Below are 20713 nucleotides of genomic sequence, written 5' to 3' on the forward strand. Positions count from 1 at the left end.
TTCAGCATTCTGTTTTTGGATCATTGAATTTTCCTTTGAACCATCTTAAACTCTTTTGCGGTTTCCTTATTAATGAATTAAATGAAATATTTGACACATGTTCATTTTATATCTGTAGGAGAATTATGGTTTTACTTAAAAAAAAATCATCCTTTAGCATTTTTGGAAGTTCCATTGAGATGTGCAATAGATTCACCTCACAGAACCAGGTGTGGGTAGCATAAACCCAGACATGTCTTCTTTTGGCTCTGAGGTAAATCAGAAGCAGTGACAGAATTTTAACTCTGCTGATGATCTGTATCTCCAACTTTTTAAAAATTATACTTGGGGCGCCTGGGTGGCTCAGTCAGTTAAGTGTCCGACTTCGGCTCAGGTCATGATCTCGCGGTCTGTGAGTTCGAGCCCCGCATCGGGCTTTGTGCTGACAGCTCAGAGCCTGGAGCCTGTTTCGGATTCTCTGTCTCCCTCTCTCTCTGCCCCTCCCCTGTTCACGCTCTGTCTCTCTCTGTCTCAAAAATAAATAAACGTTAAAAAATTAAAAAAAAAAAATTATCTTTTTTTAAGTAAGCTCTATGCCCATCATGGGACCTGAACTCATGACCCGTGATCAAAAGTCTCATGCTCTACTGATTAAGCCAGCCAGGTGCCCCTCTAGCTTTTTTTATTTATTTTTTTTTTTTTTAATTCCAGTATAGTTAACATATGGTGTTCTATTTGCTTCGGGCATACAATATACAGTGATTTAACAATTCTGTACATTACTTGGTGTTCATCATGATGAGTGTAGTCTTTAACCCCATCACCTGTTTCATCCATTCTCCCCAAACTACCTCCCCTCTGGTAACTATCAGTTTGTTCTCTATAGTTAAGTCTGTTCCTTGGTTTGTCTCTTTTTTGTGCATCTCTAACTATATACTCTTTTTCCTACTGATTTCGTGTTTTGGGTTTTTTTTGTACATGTTTTTTAAAAATGTATTTATTTAAATTCAAGTTACTTAATATACTGTATAGTATTCGTTTCAGGATTTCAGGAGTAGAACCCATTGATTCATCACTTGCATATAACACCCAGTGCTCATCCCAACAAGTGCCCTCCTTAATGCCCGTCATCCGTTTAGCCCATCCTCCCACCCATCTTCCCCTCCAGAAATGTGGTTTCATGTCTTGTCACTCAGTAATCTCTGTAAATGGATTAATAGATTGTCAAGGGCTCTTCTGGGTGAGAAATGACAGAGAATCTAGACGGTTTATCTGAGTGAAAAACGACGTTGAATATCTGTAAATAGATTGTCAAGAACTCTTCTGGGTGAAAAATGACAGAGATTTTTATTTGTGTATTTGTTCATTTTGAGCTCAAATCAATTAATAATTTTGTGCCCATGGTGAAGAACAGCTTTTTGATATCTAGACAAGGGGATTTGTATGCTTCTGATTTACTCTTGAACTACAATTATAGAACTGAAGCTGTAGGTTTTCTGTGTTCTCTGTGTCATGTTTCTGTTCTCTGTGTCATGTTTCTGTTTCTAAATCAGAAAGGCCTTTGTTGGGGCACCTGGATAGCTTAGTTGGTTGAGTGTCTGACTTTTGATTTTGGCTCAGGTCTTGATCCTTAGTCATGGGATCAAGGCCTGCATCAGGCTCCATACTGAGAATGGAGCCTGTTTGAGATTCTCTCTCTCTCCCTCAGCCCTTCTTCCCTGCTCACACTCAATAAACAAACAAACAGCCTTTATCTTTCATTGTGTGTGTTAGGTTTTCCTGCTGCTGTTAAGGTATTAATAAATTAGATAATAAACTCTCTTATATTAAAGTAACTCTGCTCTAAGTTATAAAGATAAATAAGCACTTACATAAAGTATTTCTAAAATTCCCATAAAATAAAATATTAATCTTCTAATACCTTAAAAGTTCTGGAGAAAAATTCTTACAAAAACTAAAAACCACTAAGAACCCTATGGTAACGTGTTACCAAACAAGACTGATTTTATTAAAAAGAGCTATATGTTCTCTGATTTATCAGTGTTCTATCTCCCTTTCTTTTTCAGGCAAATCAAACTACTTCAAGTTGTAATCATGCCATGTTGTGTCACAACTCTACCCAAGATGATCTCTTTAAACTGCAATTTCCTGCCTGCCTTGATCCAGTGTTCAACTTAACCTTTCTGTATAACTTAAGCTCAATGAACAAATATTCTGTGATCACTCCTCTACAATAGTGCATGTGAGAATGATAATGCATTGAGCCTTACCATAGTTATGTGCTTACCCTACATAGTAGGTGAGCAATATGTTACCCTCCTTTGTCTCCTCTCTTGTACTCCTTCCCTTAAGGCAACTTTCAAAATGTTATACATTTGAAATACTGGGTTATCTGAAACATTGTTCTAAAACTTAAGGTGAAAAAGGAAGTTAAATGTTAAACACTAAACTCAAATTTAGTCATGTTTAAGACTTTATAAAACAAATGTTCTGATACCACTATAAGAATAATAATTCAGTACATCACTCTGTAAGTACTTCTTTTTTTCAATTTTTAAAAAATGTTTATTTATTGATTTTGAGAGAGGAAGAGACAGCATGAGCTAATGGGGAGGGGCAGAGAGAGAATCCCAAGCAGGCTCCACACCTAGCACAGAGCTCAAGGCGGGGCTCATTCTCTCAAACTGTGAGATCATGACCTGAGCCAAAACCCAGCGTTGGAGCCACCCAAGCACCCCTGTAAGTATCAATTGTTCACTATGAAAAATGAGAAAAAGACAAGCAAAAGCTACCTGGCAGAACAGTTACCTTGACATTTTTCCATTAAACATATAAAACTTTTCCAGTCTATTAAAGTAATATAAAATTACCTGAAGGAATCATGCCCTGCAAAGCCAGGCCCAATGTTGTAATCCACATTAAGACTTCCCTTCCAGCTGTCATCTGGTGGAGCAGTTCCTCCCATGTGACTGTCGAGAGAAAAGGAAAATGACAGAAAGAAGGCTGATGTCACAGTTTCTTAGAAGAAATCATGAAGTCTGACAATGAGATATTTCATCGTACATTTAACCAATATTTATTGAGCTAGGTACTGCTAACGTTCCCTCTCCTTGGGGAACTGACATTTTACCGAGAAAGCCATAATTGAGATAAAGTATTTAATATGTTGGTGATAAGACAGCTTAAGGAAAAAGATAGGGAGAGGAAATGAGAAGCATCGGCCTCTTTACTTTTGACTAGTGAAGACTTAAGATGAAGAAATACTGAAAATACTGACTTCAGCTCAGGTCATGATCTCATGATTTGTGAATTCGAGACCCACCACAGGCTCTGTGCTGACAGCCTGGAGCCTAGAGCCTGCTTCGGATTCTGTGTCTTTCTCTGCCCCTCCCCCACTTGTGCTCGAAAATAAACAAACATTAAAGTTTTTTTTAAGAAATACTGAAAATAGGAAATTCATGACTGTGTTAAGGAGAATAAATTAATTTCTAGAGGCGCTGATTATCTAGTAGGTACTCATAAAGCAATCACTAATTGTATTGGTATAGACATCTTAAAAAAAAAAAAAGTCTGGATGTTTGTAAAAGAACATCAGTAACAGAATGCAAGAATAGCAAACATTAATTAAATATTTACTATATTCTAGATACTTCATGTACTTGATCTCATCTCCTCCTCCTCAAAACTCTATCAGGGAGAAACAATTACTATCCTCATTTCACAGACAAGGAAACTGAATCAGAGAAAGATTAAGTAGCTGGTCCAAGTTCACAAATCTAATAAGTAGTGGACATTATAATATTTTTAAAATACAGGTCAGGTATAAACATCAAATTAATACCTAAGAAAATCCAACTACTTGAAAAATTTCCAATCAGTATTTTTTATCTTTGGACAGTTTTGCTCTTGAGACTTTCATTTGTAGCAAACTAATAGTTTCTTGCCATTTCTTGCTGTGCTCTGCTATTCCTACTTCAGGAGAATCTTGACACAAGACTTTTCTTTTTTTTAACTCATTTTCCTACTTTGTTTCCTGAATTTTACTTAAAAAAATTTTAGTGAGATATAAGTGACACATAACATTGGTTTCAGGTGTACAACCAGACTTAACTTTCAACATAATTAGATTACATTGATTTTAGATGAGAAAATGGACATATTAGTACAAAATATCTTAATCTCCTATCCAATTAAAAACACATACCGTAATAATACTTCTGCATCGTTATACCCAATAGGATGTACAGGGATCTTGGGGATTCCCACTCCTTCTTTGACATCAAGTCTAAAAGTGTACTCTGCAGAAATCAATAAGGTAAATTGAAAACAATTGAAGAATCTGAGCCAAGGGTATAAAGAGATTTCTTTTATTACTATTGCAGATCTATTACATGTTTGAAGTTATATCAAAAACTGAAAGTTCCCCCCAAGCCAATGATTGTTTTGCCTAACATGGCCTATTTTATTCAACAGTAAGAAACTAAATCATTTATATTTTAATGTAAAATTAACCATTGGGATTAAAAATTTCCAAATTTGTTTTGACACTTCATGTATTTCTCTTGAATTTTAGAAGAATATTTTATTTCTTCAAGGATATCTTGAATCCTTCTTAAAGAAGCCTCATTTAACCAATTGCCTGGAAAATGTGTCCCAAATTCTGAAACTAGATATAACTGAAAAAAAATTAAAGGGAACTTATGAGATCTTGGGAATAATAAAGATCCTATTCAAATAGTAATACAATATTCTCTTTAAAGGAAGACTGAAAACTATTGTCAGACTTACAACCTCACTGGGACTTTGGCTTTCAGCCAAAATAGTTGTACAGCACTAAAACACCCATCTTAGAAACAAAGGAAGGTTTCAATCAAATGACATCAGATTCCACCTTGACAAACTAGAAAAGAAGAGCAAATGACGCAAAAATAAGCAGGGAAAGGACATAATAAAGATCAGAGCAGAAAAGTAAGAAATATGAAATAGAAAAATGGTAGCAATTATTAATAAAATCCAAAGCTGGTGCTTTGAGAATATCAATAAAGCTGATCAACCTTTAGCAAGACAGTTCAGGAAAAAAAGAAAAAAAAATTGCCACAATCAGGAATAAAGAACAGAATACTTGTACATGTATGTACACACACACACACACACACACACACACACACACACAGACTGAGAAGATTATGAACAACTCTATTAAATTTAACAACTTAGATGAAATGGACAAAATCCTTAGGAGACAAACTACCAAAGCTCACTCAAGAATAAATGGACAGAAGAAATCAGGAGACTATAAATGCTGGAGAGGATGTGGAGAAACAGGAACCCTCTTGCACTGTTGGTGGGAATGCAAATTGGTGCAGCCGCTCTGGAAAGCAGTGTGGAGGTTCCTCAGAAAATTAAAAATAGACCTACCCTATGACCCAGCAATAGCACTGCTAGGAATTTATCCAAGGGATACAGGAGTACTGATGCATAGGGGCAGTTGTACCCCACTGTTTATAGCAGCACTCTCAACAATAGCCAAATTATGGAAAGAGCCTAAATGTCCATCAGCTGATGAATGGATAAAGAAATTGTGGTTTATATACACAATGGAATACTACGTGGCAATGAGAAACAATGAAATATGGCCTTTTGTAGCAACGTGGATGGAACTGGAGAGTGTGATGCTAAGTGAAATAAGCCATACAGAGAAAGACAGATACCATATGTTTTCACTCTTCTGTGGATCCTGAGAAACTTAACAGAAACCCATGGGGGAGGGGAAGGAAAAAAAAAAAAAAAGAGGTTAGAGTGGGAGAGAGCCAAAGCATAAGAGACTGTTAAAAACTGAGAACAAACTGAGGGTTGATGGGGGGTGGGAGGGAGGGCAGGGTGGGTGATGGGTATTGAGGAGGGCACCTTTTGGGATGAGCACTGGGTGTTGTATGGAAACCAATTTGACAGTAAATTTCATATATTAAAAAATAAAAAAATAAAAATAAAAAAAAATAAATAAAAAAAATAAACCCTCAAAAAAAAAAAAAAGTTAAAAAGCCATTTGTATAAAGATATTTATAGCAGTGTGATTCAGAATGATTAAAATCTGGAAATTGCCCACATGCCCAACCAAACGGGGTCAGTTAAGCAAAGTTTGCTTTGTCAAACTAATGAGACATTACTTCACCATCAACAAGGATAATAGTGAAGTCTAAGTGGATGTGTGGAGAGATGTGCAGAGGAAATAGTATCAGGTAAATGAAGAACCCAGAAACAGCTTGCAGGCCTTGGTGACATGTGTGTAAAGTCTTAACGTGCACAGTGATAGTGACTGTAGAAAAGCATTACAGAATAAAAATGGTTGTTTTAAGGTAAAAAAAAAAAAAAAAAAAAAAAAAGAATAAATGGACAACCTAACTAGCCACATATCTGTTTAAAAAATTGAATTTGTAGTTAAAAACATTCCTATAAAACAAAACTTCAGGCCCAGATATATTTGCTAGGGAATTCTACTGAATGTTTACAGGCAAAAATCAAACCCATTCTATATAAACTCCTATTTAAAAAAAGATGAAATAGTTCCCAACTCATCCCATGAGGCCAACATTACTCTGAAACCAAAATGAGATAGAAATACACAAGAAAATAAATCCATAGGCCAATACCCCTCATGAAAGATATTCTTAACAAAAGGATAATGCACTGTGTTCAAGTAGAGTTTATCCCAGGATGGCAGGGTTGGTTTAACATTCAAAAGTTTACGAGTATAACTTAACAAAATTAATAGAACTTATTATCATGTCAAGTCTTGGTAAAAGCATTTGACAAAATCCATTGTACATTCCTAGGTAAATGTGCTAAGATAAAGGCTCTTAGCACATTAGAAGTAAACTTCCTGACAAACCTGACAACTTTTGTCAACCTGACAAAAAACATCTATAAAAAATACCTACAGCAATATCAGACTTAAGAAGGAAACACTGGATTTTTTTTCTCCTTGAGGCAGGAACAAAGGGAAAGGTATCTCCTCTAAACAACTTTCTTCAGCAGTGTAGGAGAGGTACTAGCCAGTATACTAAAAAGCAAAAGGCATCCATACTGGAAACAAAGAAATAAAACGTATTCTCAGAAAACATGATCATCTGTGTAAAGACTGGTAGTAGTTCTAGCAGATTTCTGTAGATACTAAGTTTAACAAGTTTGCAGGACACAAGATCAATGTATTTCTTCTACAAATACAAAGCATTTCTATTTACTAGCAATAAGTGTATGGACATTGAAATTTAAAATGTGTTTTTAAAAGGCATAAAACTATCCATGCATATGGATAAATGTGAAAGACAGGATCTGTACAATAAAACAACAAACATGTTGAGATAAATTAAATAATACCTAAGTAATTGAAGAGTTGTGTCATGTGCACAGATCAAAATATTTAGTATCTTCTAAAATGTCAGTTCTACCCAAACTGACATATAGATTTAATTCAATCTCAAATTCCCAGGAGCGTTTTCAGTGGAAATAAGCTTGTTCTAAAATTCACACGGAAAGGACCTAGAATGGCCCCAAAACTTTGGGGAAAAAAAAAAGTAAGTTGGAGGATTCTCTATTAGAATGTAAAATCAAAAAGAATGACCAAACTAAATGTAGCAAGGGTACAGTAACTGGAATACTCACACACTGATGCTAAGGTGTAAAATGGTACAACCACTTTGGAAAACAATTTGAACATTTCTTCAAAGGTTAAATATGCATCATATTATCCAGCCATTGCATTTCTATAGATTTATCCATGAGAACTAAAAGCATATGTACATGTAAAGACTTCTATACAACTGTTCATAGTAGCTTTATATACAGGAGTCCCCAAACTAAAAACAATCCAAATATCCATCAACAAATAAATGAATAAACAAGCTATAGTGTATTCAGTGAAATACTACATAGCATAAAAAAGAATGAAATATTGACACAGACGTAAACGTGGATGGATCTCAAAATAATTATGCCGACAGAAAGCAGATCAGTGATTGCCTAGGAATTGGCAAGGAGTGGGTGAGGAAGGGTTGAAAGGAAAGCATTACATAGAGATGAGTGAAAACTCTGGGATAATGGATATGTTCATTATCTTAATTGTGGAGGTACTTACACAGATGTCAAAACGTTTTACATTTTACATATTAAACAACATCAAAAACTTATTAGTATTTAAAAAAAATACAAATGTATCATCTAAAGAAGGATAAAATCAGTAAGCAATTCAGAAAACCAAAGTCCTAGTTTGGTAAAAGCAACGTTACTTTGGGTATGGGGACCTGTGTTTCGGACCTCTATTAAAAGTAGAGAGAGGGGAACCTGGGTGGCTCAGTCGGTTAAGCATCCAGCTTCAGCTCAGGTCATGATCTAACAGTTCGTGGGTTCAAGCCCCACGTTGGGCTCTGTGCTGATAGCCCAGAACCTGGAGCCTGCTTTGGATTCTGTGTCTACGTCTCTCTCTGCCCCTCCCCTGCTCTCACTCTGTCACTGTGTCTCTCAAAAATAAATAAACATTAAAAAAAAATTAAAAAAAAAAAAAAGTAGAGAGAAATTGAGGTGCCTGGGTGGCTCAGTAGGTTGAGCAGCTGACTTTGGCTCAGGTCATGATCTGAGCTCATGATCTTCATGAGCTTGAGCCCCCCCATTGGGCTTTCTGCTGACAGCTTGGAGCCTGGAGCCTGATTTAGATTCTATCTCCCTCTCTCTCTCTGCCCCTCCCCTGCTCGTGCCCCATCTCTCTCCCAAAAAAAAAAAAAAAAAAAAATTAAAGAGAAATTCAACCACCCTTCCCTCTCCATGTCCACACCTCATGGAAATTTGAAACAAAAGTAACACAAGGGAGGGGGGCCTCGGTGGCTCAGTCAGTTGAGTGCCAACTTTGGCTTGGGTCATGATCTCATGGTTCATGGGTTCAAGCCCCACATCGCGCTCTGTGCTGACAGCTCAGAGCCTGGAGCCTGCTTCGGATTCTGTGTCTCTCTCTCTGCTCTTCCCCCCCTCCCCCGCTCTCCCAAAAATAAACAAACATTAAAAAAATAAAAATAAAAAAATAAAAAAAAAAAAGTAATACGAGGGAAAGGTTTTTGAATTCCTAGCAACAGTAATCCAAAACATTACAATTACATACAGTTTTAAGGTTATCCTATAGATGTTTGCTTTTATGTCTTCTAAAAGGGCAAGTAATATTTTTGTAAAAATAGGTGGACCATGACAGGCCCATCCATTACCTTTAGCTGGATAGCCTGGAGTGAGCGGGTCACCAGCACCATTCAAATTTAACACATTCCCTCTCTGCACTGCAGTTCCAGGAAGGTTCCATCCTTTAGGATATGGCTGTACCCCAGGGGCAAAGTAGTCAGCTGGATCGGAGTACAAGATGATGCCTATGGCTCCTGCTGACATGGCATTTTTAACCTGCAGGGGCAATGTGCAATCCATAAAGTAGTACTGGCAAATTAATTCATCTAAGTAAAAATCAATTTAATAACGTAAGGAAACTTAAGGCACTGCTTTCTGTCATGCTGTTACACATTCAATCCTTTATGTCTTGAATACAATTTCTCCCCTGGGAGAGCAAACAACTCTCATTTACTCTATACAACTCCAAATAAGTGACTGTCTCTTTTAAACATTCCTATTGTCCCTAAAACTACAAAATTAATGTCTCCCTTCTTTCTGCCTCTTCTATTTTGTACACATCTCTGTTATAGGATGGATCATAGTATTTTAAATACCTTTAAAATATCTTTCTCCCCTGCTAGACTGAGGGTGGTTTTAGAAAAGGGACCATGTCTTAATTCACTTTTAACTATCCACCCTCCAAGTCTGGCACATCATACAAATATTTGTGGAACTAAACTAAAGTTCTATACAAAATAGTTGTAGTGTGTGAAAAATTGCCCATCGTGTTCTGTAAACATTTTTTAACAATCCAAACTGAACACAAACAGGAAAACCTTTCCAAGCAAGATTCTGAATTCTTCACTATCAGAAGTATTATAGCAAAAGATAGATAACCATCAGTCTTGATTAACTAAAACACATTCCAATATTCAGAAATCATTCTTACAATATGAATGCGAATGAAATCTGTCACAACTTTTTTGAAGGCATTTTGATGATGGCTTTCAAAATTTTGAAAGAACATACATGTTGATCCAGCCATTCAATTTCTAGGAATCTATACTACAAAAGTCTTTACATAAATGTTCAAGTGTTTATGGACAAAGATGTTCACAATGTAATTATTTGTAATAGTAATAAATTCAAGCCAAGCATCTGTCAACATGGGAATGGTTAAACTGCTTATCAAGTCTTATGCATGCATAATACTTACATAAAGTATTATGCACCTATCTAGAATGAGATATTTACTTAATAAGAAGCCAGGTATTCATAATTAGCTAAGTACCAGTCACTATCATAAGTGCTTTCAAACAAAATAATTTCATCTCAGTAAGCATTCTAAAGTGATAGCACTAATTTCACTTTATATACGAGGAAACATTGGCAGAGAAAGGTTAAATAACTTGCTTGCAGTAAAAGATCTAGAAAACAGCCTAGACTAGACTAGACCCCATGTAGTATGGATCTAGAGTCCTAGACTCTTAGCCACACATTATACAACTTTCAATGCGTTAGCTTAGAGGAATACCTTTGTATTACAACTGAGTGAAAAAGTAAAGCTACATATGCTGTATATCCTATCTTTATAAAAAAATGTATAATATATGTAAAATTAGTACATACAAAAAGATATTTATATTCATATTTCACAGAATTTATATATTCTAAGAAAAGCTGTTAAGATTGATCATGTCTGGGCAAGGAAACTGAGTAATGCAAGGAAGTTTTAATTTTTCAGCTTACATACAAAATTTCCTTCAAAATTTTTTGAAAAGCAGATTTTGTTTCTATAATAAAAGTAATTTCCCTTTCTTGATATGGGAGGTTAACAAAAAAACAGGATTTCCTATGCTACCATGGCAAATAGGGGGAAAAAACTTTTAATATGTATATTGAGGTAATTCTGGAAAACATGACACAAGCTGATCATTTACATTTACAGGATACATACTATCCTCTTCCCTCTAGAAAAGCAAATGATACAATACTTTATTTCCTCTGAAGATTTTTCCATATCTTGCAATAACAATCTTTCCACTGCAATTAATGTTCATCTCTCTTTCCAGTTTGAAAAAATCTTCAGTTCGAGCATAGTTCACATATATAAGATCTCCCTGTAAGGAAAATAAAAAATAAAAAAAAATTAAATATGTAATACTGCTATAATTAAAGAGAAAACCAAACAATAAGTTTGCTCCACCATACCACATCATCAAAAGTTAACTTTCGTGACTTGGGCTTAATAAACAGATCCATGCTAATTCTGTATAAGTTTTTAGAAAATATTTCAATACTTTGAGAAGTTAAAAAAAAAAAAAAAGCCAATATGTAACACTTTAACCAGTGTGTTCTGTTTTGAAGAGATTATCAGCATATACTGGGCCACAGGAAATAAATGTCATGTTATTTTTAATTTTTTTTTAATGTTTGTTTTTGAGAGAGAGAGACAAAGACAGAGCGTCAGTGGGGGAGGGGCAGAGAGCAAGAGGGAGACACAGAATCTGAAACAGGCTCCGGGCTTTGAGCTGTCAGCACAGAGCCCCACACAGGGCTCAAACTCAGGAACAGCGAGATCATGACCTAGGCTGAAGTTGGACCCTTAACCAACTGAGCCACCCAGGCACCCCAGTTAAAGTCATTTTAAAAATCCCAGCTATGTTTTAAACAATCCCATTTATAATTACACCAAAAATAATAAAATACCTAGGAATAAATCTAACCAAGGAGTTGGAAGACTTTTACCGCCCAAAACTGTAAAATACTGATAAAAGAAACCGAAGATGACACAGAAGAAAGAAGACACTCCATGCTCATAGACTGGAAAAATATTAAAATACTACCCTAAGGAATGTACAGATTCAATGCAATCTCTATCAAAATACCAACAGCCTTGTCACAGAACTACAAAAAATAATACTAAAATTTGTATGGAACCACAGAAGACCTGGAATAACCAAACTAAGCATGAGGAGAACAACAAAGCTGGAGGAATCATAATCCTAAATTTCAAGATATACTACACCAAGACAGCATGGTACTGGCATGCAAACAGACATACAGATCAATGGAGCAGAATAGAGGCCAGAAATAAACCCACACTTACATAGTCAATTAATCTATGACAAAGGAGGCAAAAATGTAAAGACGGTCTCTTCAATAGATGGTGCTAGGAAAAATGGACAACTATATGCAAAAGAATGAAACCAAGATACTTTCTTACACCATACACAAAAATAAACTAAATAAGGATTAAAGACCTAAATGTGAGACCTGAAACCATAAAGCCCATAAAAGAAAGCATAGGAAGTAATTTCTTTGGCATTAGCCTTAACAATATATTTCTAGATATGTCTCCTTGGGCAAGGGAAACAAAAGCAAAAATAAACCATTGGGACTTCATCAAAATAAAAAGCTTTCGCACAGTCAATAAAACCATAAACAAAACTAAAAAGGGTGAAGATAGTTAGAAGTGATATATCCAGTAAGGGACTAATATCCAAAATATGTAAAGACCTTATACAACTCTATACCAAAAAATAAATACATACATACATCATCTGATTAAAATGGGCAAAAGACTTGAATAGACAATTTTCCAAAGAACACATACAGATGGGCAACAGACTCATGAAAACATTCTCAACATTACTAATCATCAGGGAAATGCAAATCAAAACCATAATGAGATATTACCTCATGTGTCGGATATGGCTAGTATCAAAAAAATGAGAAATAACAAGTGTTCACAAAAGGAAAACGAAATCCTCAGGTACCATCGGTGGGAATGTAAATTGGTAAAACCACTGTGGAAAATAGCATGGAAGTTCCTCAAAAAATTAAAAATAGAAATACCATATGATCCAGTAATTATACTACTGGGTATTTACCCAAAGAAAACAAAACCCGTAATTCAAAGAAATATATGCACCCTTATGTTTACTGAATCACTATTCACAAGAGCCACGGTATGGAAGCAGCCCAAGTGTCCACTGACAGATGAACATTATATATAAATAATGTGTGTGTGTGTGTGTGTGTGTGTGTGTGTGTGTGTGTGTGTATATATATATATATATATATATATATATATATATATATATATAATGAAACATTATTTAGCCAGAAAAAGGAATGAGATCTTGTCATTTGCAATAACATGGATAGACCTATAGGGTATTATGCTAAGAGAAGTCAGAGAAAGACAAATACCATATGATTTCACTTACATGCAGAATTTAAACAAAAATGAACAAACAGACTCACACACAGACAACAAACCGATGGTTGCCAGAGGGGAGATGGATGGGGGATGGGTGAAATAAAGGAGATTTGTAAAAGAAAAAAAGAAATCCCAACCGTGTTTAATTTTCAAGCATAGTATTAAGTTAATAACTTCTGTGGTGTAATCTATAAATCTATGACAAAGACTATGAACAAAGGAAAAAAGCTTGTAAAAAACATCTATTGACATTACTGAATTAAAGATATGTTCAGTAGCTTGTCATTTCAGAGTGGCATCCACTTCATCAGGCTCTGATTTTTATGTATTTCTCTTTTTTTTTTCTTTTTCTTAAACTATTTTTACACAGGGTGCTCATAGCACTGACTCTCAAAGTATGGATCATGTATGATTCGCCTTTTCTCCTTAGTTTTAGTCCTCAACATAGGCTTTAAATAACAAAGAGAGGTTTAAAGAGTTTAGTAAAAAAAAAAAAAAAAAAAAAAAAAAAAAAAGTCTTATTTTACCTCTGGCATGCCTTGGGCTGAGAAAGCATTATATGGTGGAACAATGTTTGTAACATTCTCATATCCATCTGGTGGTGGCTCAAGGTATGATGTATTGAAAATCTAGTGAGAATCGAAACACATCAAGTTGGAGAGAAATATTCCAGATTTTCCCCCACTATCAAGATTAAGCATTCCGAAACTAGATTCAATAATTAAACAGGTAAATTCTACTGGCAACAATGAAAAAGAGCTTTATCATTATTATCGCCTTCAAAATAGTAGCAACTCTGCAAATTAATGCCATCTCAGGTGACTAGAAATTCCCATATAAAAACAGGGCTTTGAAGGTGGCATCCCCATGGTTCTCCTCCTTTTCCAGTGACTCCTTTTCTTTCAATTCCATGTAAATAATATTTTCTGTGTTTTATCCCCAGTCCATTGTCTGCCTCATTTTATACTCCCTTCCCGGAAGATTTCATTGACTCTCAAAGTTTTAACCTTAACCAATATACTTATAATACCCATATTTCCAGACTTGTATTTTTAAGGGCCAGATGGTTATTTCAGATTGGATGTCCAAACTGAGTATGTCAAATTTTGAATTTATTATCTCTCACCCCAGGCCGACTTCTGGTTTGGCATTCCCTGTGATTACCAGCAGCGTCAGTAACCAGCAACCCGTTCCAAACACTAGGAGTCACCCTGAACTCTGTCTTCATCTCCTGCCTCCAGTCAATCACTAATCAATTCCTACTAATATTGCTTTCTAACTGTTTCTTAGATCATCCCTCTTCCTCATTCCTGCTAACATCCTGATTCAGGGAATCATCATTTTTCACCTGAACTATTAACTTAAGACTCCAATTTGAATTTCTTGCCTAGTCAAGGTCTAATCTGAAGACAGCCTAAACTATCTAAAAAATGCCTCTCTAGTCACATCCTTCCATTGCTTAGGACTTGCAAATGGTATTCACTGACTGAAGTTGAATTCTAAGCCTCTTACGACAATGTATAAGCCCTTTTATGACCTGTTCCCAAAACATTTATCCTGGTTTATCTCTTACAGTGGCCCACTTCGTACTTTACATTTTTGAAATACAGAAAAATTTTAAGTTCCTCAATAATACTAAGCTAGTATAGGTCTCCAAACCTTTGCCTTAATTTTCTCTTCTGCCTAGAATTCTTTTACTTTGATTTTTCATGTGGTTAACCCCTTCGGATCTTTCATAACTCACATATCAGGGAGGCCTGCTTTCAGAAAGCCTTCTCTAAGTCCGTGTCTGGCTAAGTGAACCTTTTCTGTGTAAAGAACCAAAACCATACTCTTCCTAACACTTACCGTATTAACTTAAAATGATGTGTTCCAACGTCTGCCATACCTTACTTAAAGCAAAGAGACCATGTTCCTAGACTTCGTTCTGGCTTCAAGACTTAGCACTGTGCCTAACACACAGTAGACACTGAATAATTAGTTTGTAACCTATCAACTTTTCTAAGAAATATGAGTTCCACTGCACTATTAGCAAATTTCTATTTTTACTTGACCCTACATCCCAATTCACATAAACAAGTGGGGTCATAAAATACAGCAAGTACCAGCAATTCCACATCACCTCAATTCCATGTTCATCCATGATTGATATATAGTTGGCATTTGTCTCATTAGGGTAGGATAGGAGAACATCATAATGAACCAACTCGGCTGAATCCAGTCCAAATTTCTTCCACTGGGTTTGGATTTTCTTGGCAAGAAGTAAATTTTGTTCTGTTCCTGCCAGATGAGGGAGCTTTGTAAAAGAACTACAATGAAAATAAAATACAAGTGGGTGTTAAATCTATATTCAGACAATGTGCTAAGGACTGTTCTAGAGGTATCACTCATCATTTACATACTAAATTATTTCCACATCAGAGATTTAAAAAAAAAACAGGTAGTGATACCAATTTCTAGGTATGCCAATAAAAACTATTTGTGTGTCACTATAATTTTCACATTATACTTCCCCAGAAAAGAACATATTCCATGGTAAATACATGTATACAGCTATAAGAAGGCACCTTGGAAGGTCATGCCTCTATACCAGTGGTGCTTCTTCTTGCTGATCATCAGTAGAGGAGGACATTTTGGGGGAAGGGGAGTTCATAATATTTTCCAGAGACCAACTTGGCTGTCTAACATATACTTCTACTAGAGTCTTGTCATATTTATTCAGTTGTTTATTGATTTTATTGAAGGTAAAGTCCATGCATTTTTTTTTTTTTTTTTTATATTGCCTACTGCTTAGTTCCTGCCTGTTATCCAGCAATAATACAATACAGGTTGTTGAAGTGCATTTGGGCAATGTTCTCTTGGTTCTGAGGGTAAATGGGTTGTAGCATTTAAGTAGCCTCATAAAAGTAGTTTTTATATCGGTTCACTTTACATGAGTGTAAACCATATTTTTAAAAGTTTCAGTAAAATAATAATGCTTTTGTAAATCGGCTTTTTAGTCAACCATATGACAACCAAACAACAACAAAAAATATAGGCAGTAAAGGAAAGTTGATATTTACAGAAAACTTACTATATGTCAGGCATGTGACCAGGTACTTTCACCTGAGTTACCTCATTGAATCTTCACAACCCTTCTTCCATTGTCCTCATTTTGCAAATGAGGAAGCTGAGAGGGCAAATAACTTGCTCACAATTTCATAGCCATTAAATGCTGGGGCTAAAATATGAAAATCATGGGACTCCTGGGTGGCTCAGTCAGTTAAGTGTCCAACTTTGGCTCAGTTCATGATCTCACGGTTTGTGGGCTCGAGCCCTGCGTCAGGTTCTGTGGTGACAGTTCATAGATTGGAGCCTGCTTTGGATTCTGGGTCTTCCCTGCTCACTGCCCCTCCCCCACTCAAACACGTGTACTCTCTCAAAAATAAAAAATAAACATTAAATAAATATGAAAGTCATAGTTGTCTGACTTTGAGAAATAGTGATAATTTGAAATCATTCATATTATTTAACTACTTGAACTCCTTGTATGGCTCCCTGCACTCTCCATTATCACACTCAAACATGGCGTATTGGGTCCTTTTTCATCTGATTCACCCTTCTCCTTTCCATTTCCCATCCCTCTCCACCATGCAGCATTTGGTAGACTCATTTTCCTTCTGCAGTGACCACCTGTTCCCTTTGCACAAGATCTTCTCTCAGACATAAATACTGTCCCATCTACCTGAATCTCCCTCTGTCACCACTTCTTTTATTCCCCTTTCCCACTTGCAAACTACTCATCATCCATTAGGACTCCTCCAGCATCTTCTCCCCTGTGAGGCTTTCCCTTTATCATTAAATGAAAACTACAGGTTACAGACATTTAACATCTTACAATATGTTTTAAAAAGCATTATTATGTTTATAGAAAGAAGCAATTTTATTTTTTTCTTTATTTGAAAGAAGTTATTTTATATGTATGAAAACAGTGAGGCTCAAGATATTTAATTTCTACTTTATATAATTTATTATTGTTTTATTTTCTACATTGAGCAGATAATATCATTATAACTAAGAACAAAATGTATTTCCTTAAATTAAGATGGAGGGTTGGCCATCAACTTCTGCTATCCATCTTTTAAAGAATTCACTGAAATGAAATACCGAAGTGCAAAAGTAAAACAAAACAAAAAGAGCAGCAGTGTGTAACATCCTTTAGTTTATTTTAAAATTTCTCCTTATGGTCCCCAAGATGGGTACAGTTCCAGGCATAAAATATTTACACTGTAATGCTCAGGAGAAACAAGTACAAACAGGAATATCTATTTCCTCTTCTGTGTTTCTTTTAACAGAGGAAAACTTTTTTGTAGAAGATCCAGCTAAACATTCTTTTCGTTTCATCATAATAGGGTATATACCTCTTAAACGAATCACTACCAAAGGGAAGAGTTTTAATGATTGGATTATGGACCAATCAAGAGATTCCTGAGCTGGAAGGAAGTAACCCTTACTGAATACATGAAGGATGAGGAACACTCAACAGTCATCAGTCAGACACTGTCAACAAGAAAGTGGGTAGGGAGAAATCAAACTGTTCTTATTATATTATAACTGCTAATCCAATCTTGATCACCTTTCCCTCCTAGGCTCCTTCACTGATCATAAACCCTGTACATCCATGATCAACAATTTTGTATCCTCAGCCCCTTCTCTGAATGTTTGCTTGACTTCCTTGCTGTAACTGGTTTCCTCAGAGGAACCCTGCTCACCTGCAAGTTGTTTTATTTCACATGCCCCCACATATCTCAGGGCTAGAAGATCTGCTACTAGTTTTTACTCTCCCTTGGCTCTTACAAATATTTTTCCTTTTTTTTCTTAACAAAAAACACGACTATTACAGCTCATACCAAAAGTTACCATGTACTACACCTTCTGGGTACTTGTCAAAATTGTCAAAACTTCTCATTCATTAGAGTGTTAAGTTCCTAATTCAGTGTTTTTCACTCTATTTCTACTCTTGTCATCATTCTTCAAGTGCAACTTCTGTATTCAGTTGGATGTAAAGGAAAGAAAAGCAAACTCCAAAAATATAATTATATAAACTATTTATACATAACTAATCACCTTATGCTATACTACACATTAAAGGAAAATAGAGATAAACAAATTTTAATGGTCAAAAATATTACTAAGTTTTGCTTCTGAGATCTAACTTTCTAGGTGACTTTTTTCAGCAACTTCATAATATGCTGCAGACAGAGTTCGATAGTATTACATTATATCTCATCTTTTAACTTACACAATTTAAATACAAGTATTCTGTCTCAACTGATAAGACATTTTGCCTTTATATTGTACTGCAGGAAAAATAAAGACTGAGTTTCTCTTTAAACAACATGCATCCTAACTGCCTGATTCTTTTCCTTTATCTCTAAACAAGCACCTCAACAGACATTTTGAGTTTGCTTCCTAATCTCTAATGCACCTCAATCATAAATCAGCTCAAATTTGATGACAGTGTAGCTGTTTTCATTCCTCATTACTACAGCTTGCTCTAGTTTACCCAGAGATGAAGATGGAACTTCATGACCTCATTAAATCACAGAATTGATAAGGAGGAAATATACCACACTGCACACACTTTATTTGATTTCTAGGGTTTAAGTGGAGTCTCAGAAAGGGAAAAGAGAATCTGCAGAAAACTTTAAGAAACAGTGAATAAAACCTTCCTAAATTAGTGAAAGACAGAAGTTAACAAAGCCAAGAATCTCAGCCATAAACAGAATAAATTTGAGGAAAACTAGGCACATGGTAAAACTGCTCAATATTAAAGACAAAATGACATATGTTATATAATTTAAATGACTGTAAAGTTCTCATCAGATGCCAATACCAGACAAAAGACAACGAAAAACATTTAAAGTTATGAAAGAGGAAGAAAATAAGGTCATGTTAGCAATCTATATTCAGGAAAAGTATGCTTCAAGAATTAAGATCAAATAAGGATTTTATACATAGAAAAAAATTACAGAATATTTGTTATCACCAGAGTTCATATTGCAGTAAATGCTTAAGAAAATTTCACAGACTACATAGAAATATCATAGCAAAACCAAAATTTTTCAGAAACAAATGAAGATCATTGGAAATTAAATACAAAATACTATTTTAACTCTTTTATCTTACAGAGAGAGCATAAGAGGAAGAGAGAATCTCAAGTAGGCTCTAAGCTCAGATCTCAGTGTAGAGCCCAAGGCAGAGCTTGATCCCATGACCCTAGGATCATGACCCCTGATGAAATCAAGAGTCCAATGATCAACTTCCTGAGCCACCCAGGCACCTCAGCTCTTAAATGAATTTCAATACATATAATGTTCAAAGAAAAATTGATAATTGTTTTGTAAGGTTAATATTGCAGTGTACATATGCTACTTTTGACAGCTATAATATAAAGAATGATAGAGGAAATGGTGAATGGAAATATAGAAATCTGAGTTTTTCATATTGTATGTTAAGCTGTACCAAAAATAACTAAGAATTGAGAGAAGTAGGGTGCTTGGGTGGCTCAGTTTGGTTGAGCATCTCTTGATTTTGGCTCAGGTCATGATCCCAGAGTTGTGGGATTGAGCCTCAGGTTGGGATGTGCATGAAATCCACTTGCATGCTCTCTCTTTCCAATAAAAGAATAAAATAAAATTAAATAATTGAGTGAAGAGTTATTGATGTATGATATAATCACTACAGCATCTACTAAAAAACCCAATGCAAGGACAGATAGCCAAAAGATAAATTGAAATGAAATAAAATTTTAACTACTCTTCCCACTACCAAAAACAGGTCAGAAAATGAGAAGTAAAGGAAAATAAACACAGCAAACAGAAAACAATAAATTAGTAGACCTAAGTTTTAACCATATCAATAGTTACATTATATGTTAATGGACAAAATACTGAAATTAAAGGGCAACAGATTACCAGAAGGAATATAATAGCAAGTTGCTACTATCTGCTGCCTACAGAGGACACACTTTAATTAAGATTATCAAAATGTATTAAACATCAAGTTGCAATTAAATGATCTCTGTTGAAGGTACATTTGAATTCTAAAGAAAATGATAGATTAAAAGTAGATGGAAGCATGTAAATTTAAGCATAAGAAGGTTGACGGAGTAATATTTATACCAAATAAAATAGACTTAAAAATAGTGATCACCAAAGATAAGAAAGGATATTTCATAAAGATAAAAGGGTAGTTCTGTCTTAAGAGCACAACAATCTTAAGGTATATATGTCTAATCAATGAAATTCATAATATATAAAGCAAAAATTTACATAATTAATGGGAAAAATATACATTTTCACATTCCTAGAGATTGTGACTCCCTTC

The 20713-nt window shown here is 35.2% G+C and overlaps 1 protein-coding gene across 6 annotated transcripts in view; it reads right to left on the reverse strand.

Annotated features, from left to right (window-relative positions):
• The window catches only part of NAALAD2 (N-acetylated alpha-linked acidic dipeptidase 2), a 73781-nt gene that overhangs the window by 34791 nt on the left and 18277 nt on the right, over positions 1-20713 (reverse strand). For all 6 annotated transcript variants that reach the window (XR_006193511.1, XM_042904549.1, XM_042904547.1 and 3 more), the window contains 6 exons: positions 15468-15654; positions 13873-13974; positions 11115-11240; positions 9228-9414; positions 4184-4277; positions 2850-2948 (listed from right to left, as the gene is read on the reverse strand). Coding sequence is in view for 5 of the 6 variants with exons in the window: in XM_042904549.1 (XP_042760483.1) it covers positions 2850-2948; positions 4184-4277; positions 9228-9414; positions 11115-11240; positions 13873-13974; positions 15468-15654 (795 nt within the window). In the remaining variant the exon portion in view is untranslated. The remainder of the gene's footprint in view (positions 1-2849; positions 2949-4183; positions 4278-9227; positions 9415-11114; positions 11241-13872; positions 13975-15467; positions 15655-20713) is intronic.

The sequence above is a fragment of the Panthera leo genome, chromosome D1, assembly GCF_018350215.1.
Source record: "Panthera leo isolate Ple1 chromosome D1, P.leo_Ple1_pat1.1, whole genome shotgun sequence".
Classification (NCBI taxonomy): Eukaryota; Metazoa; Chordata; class Mammalia; order Carnivora; family Felidae; genus Panthera; species Panthera leo.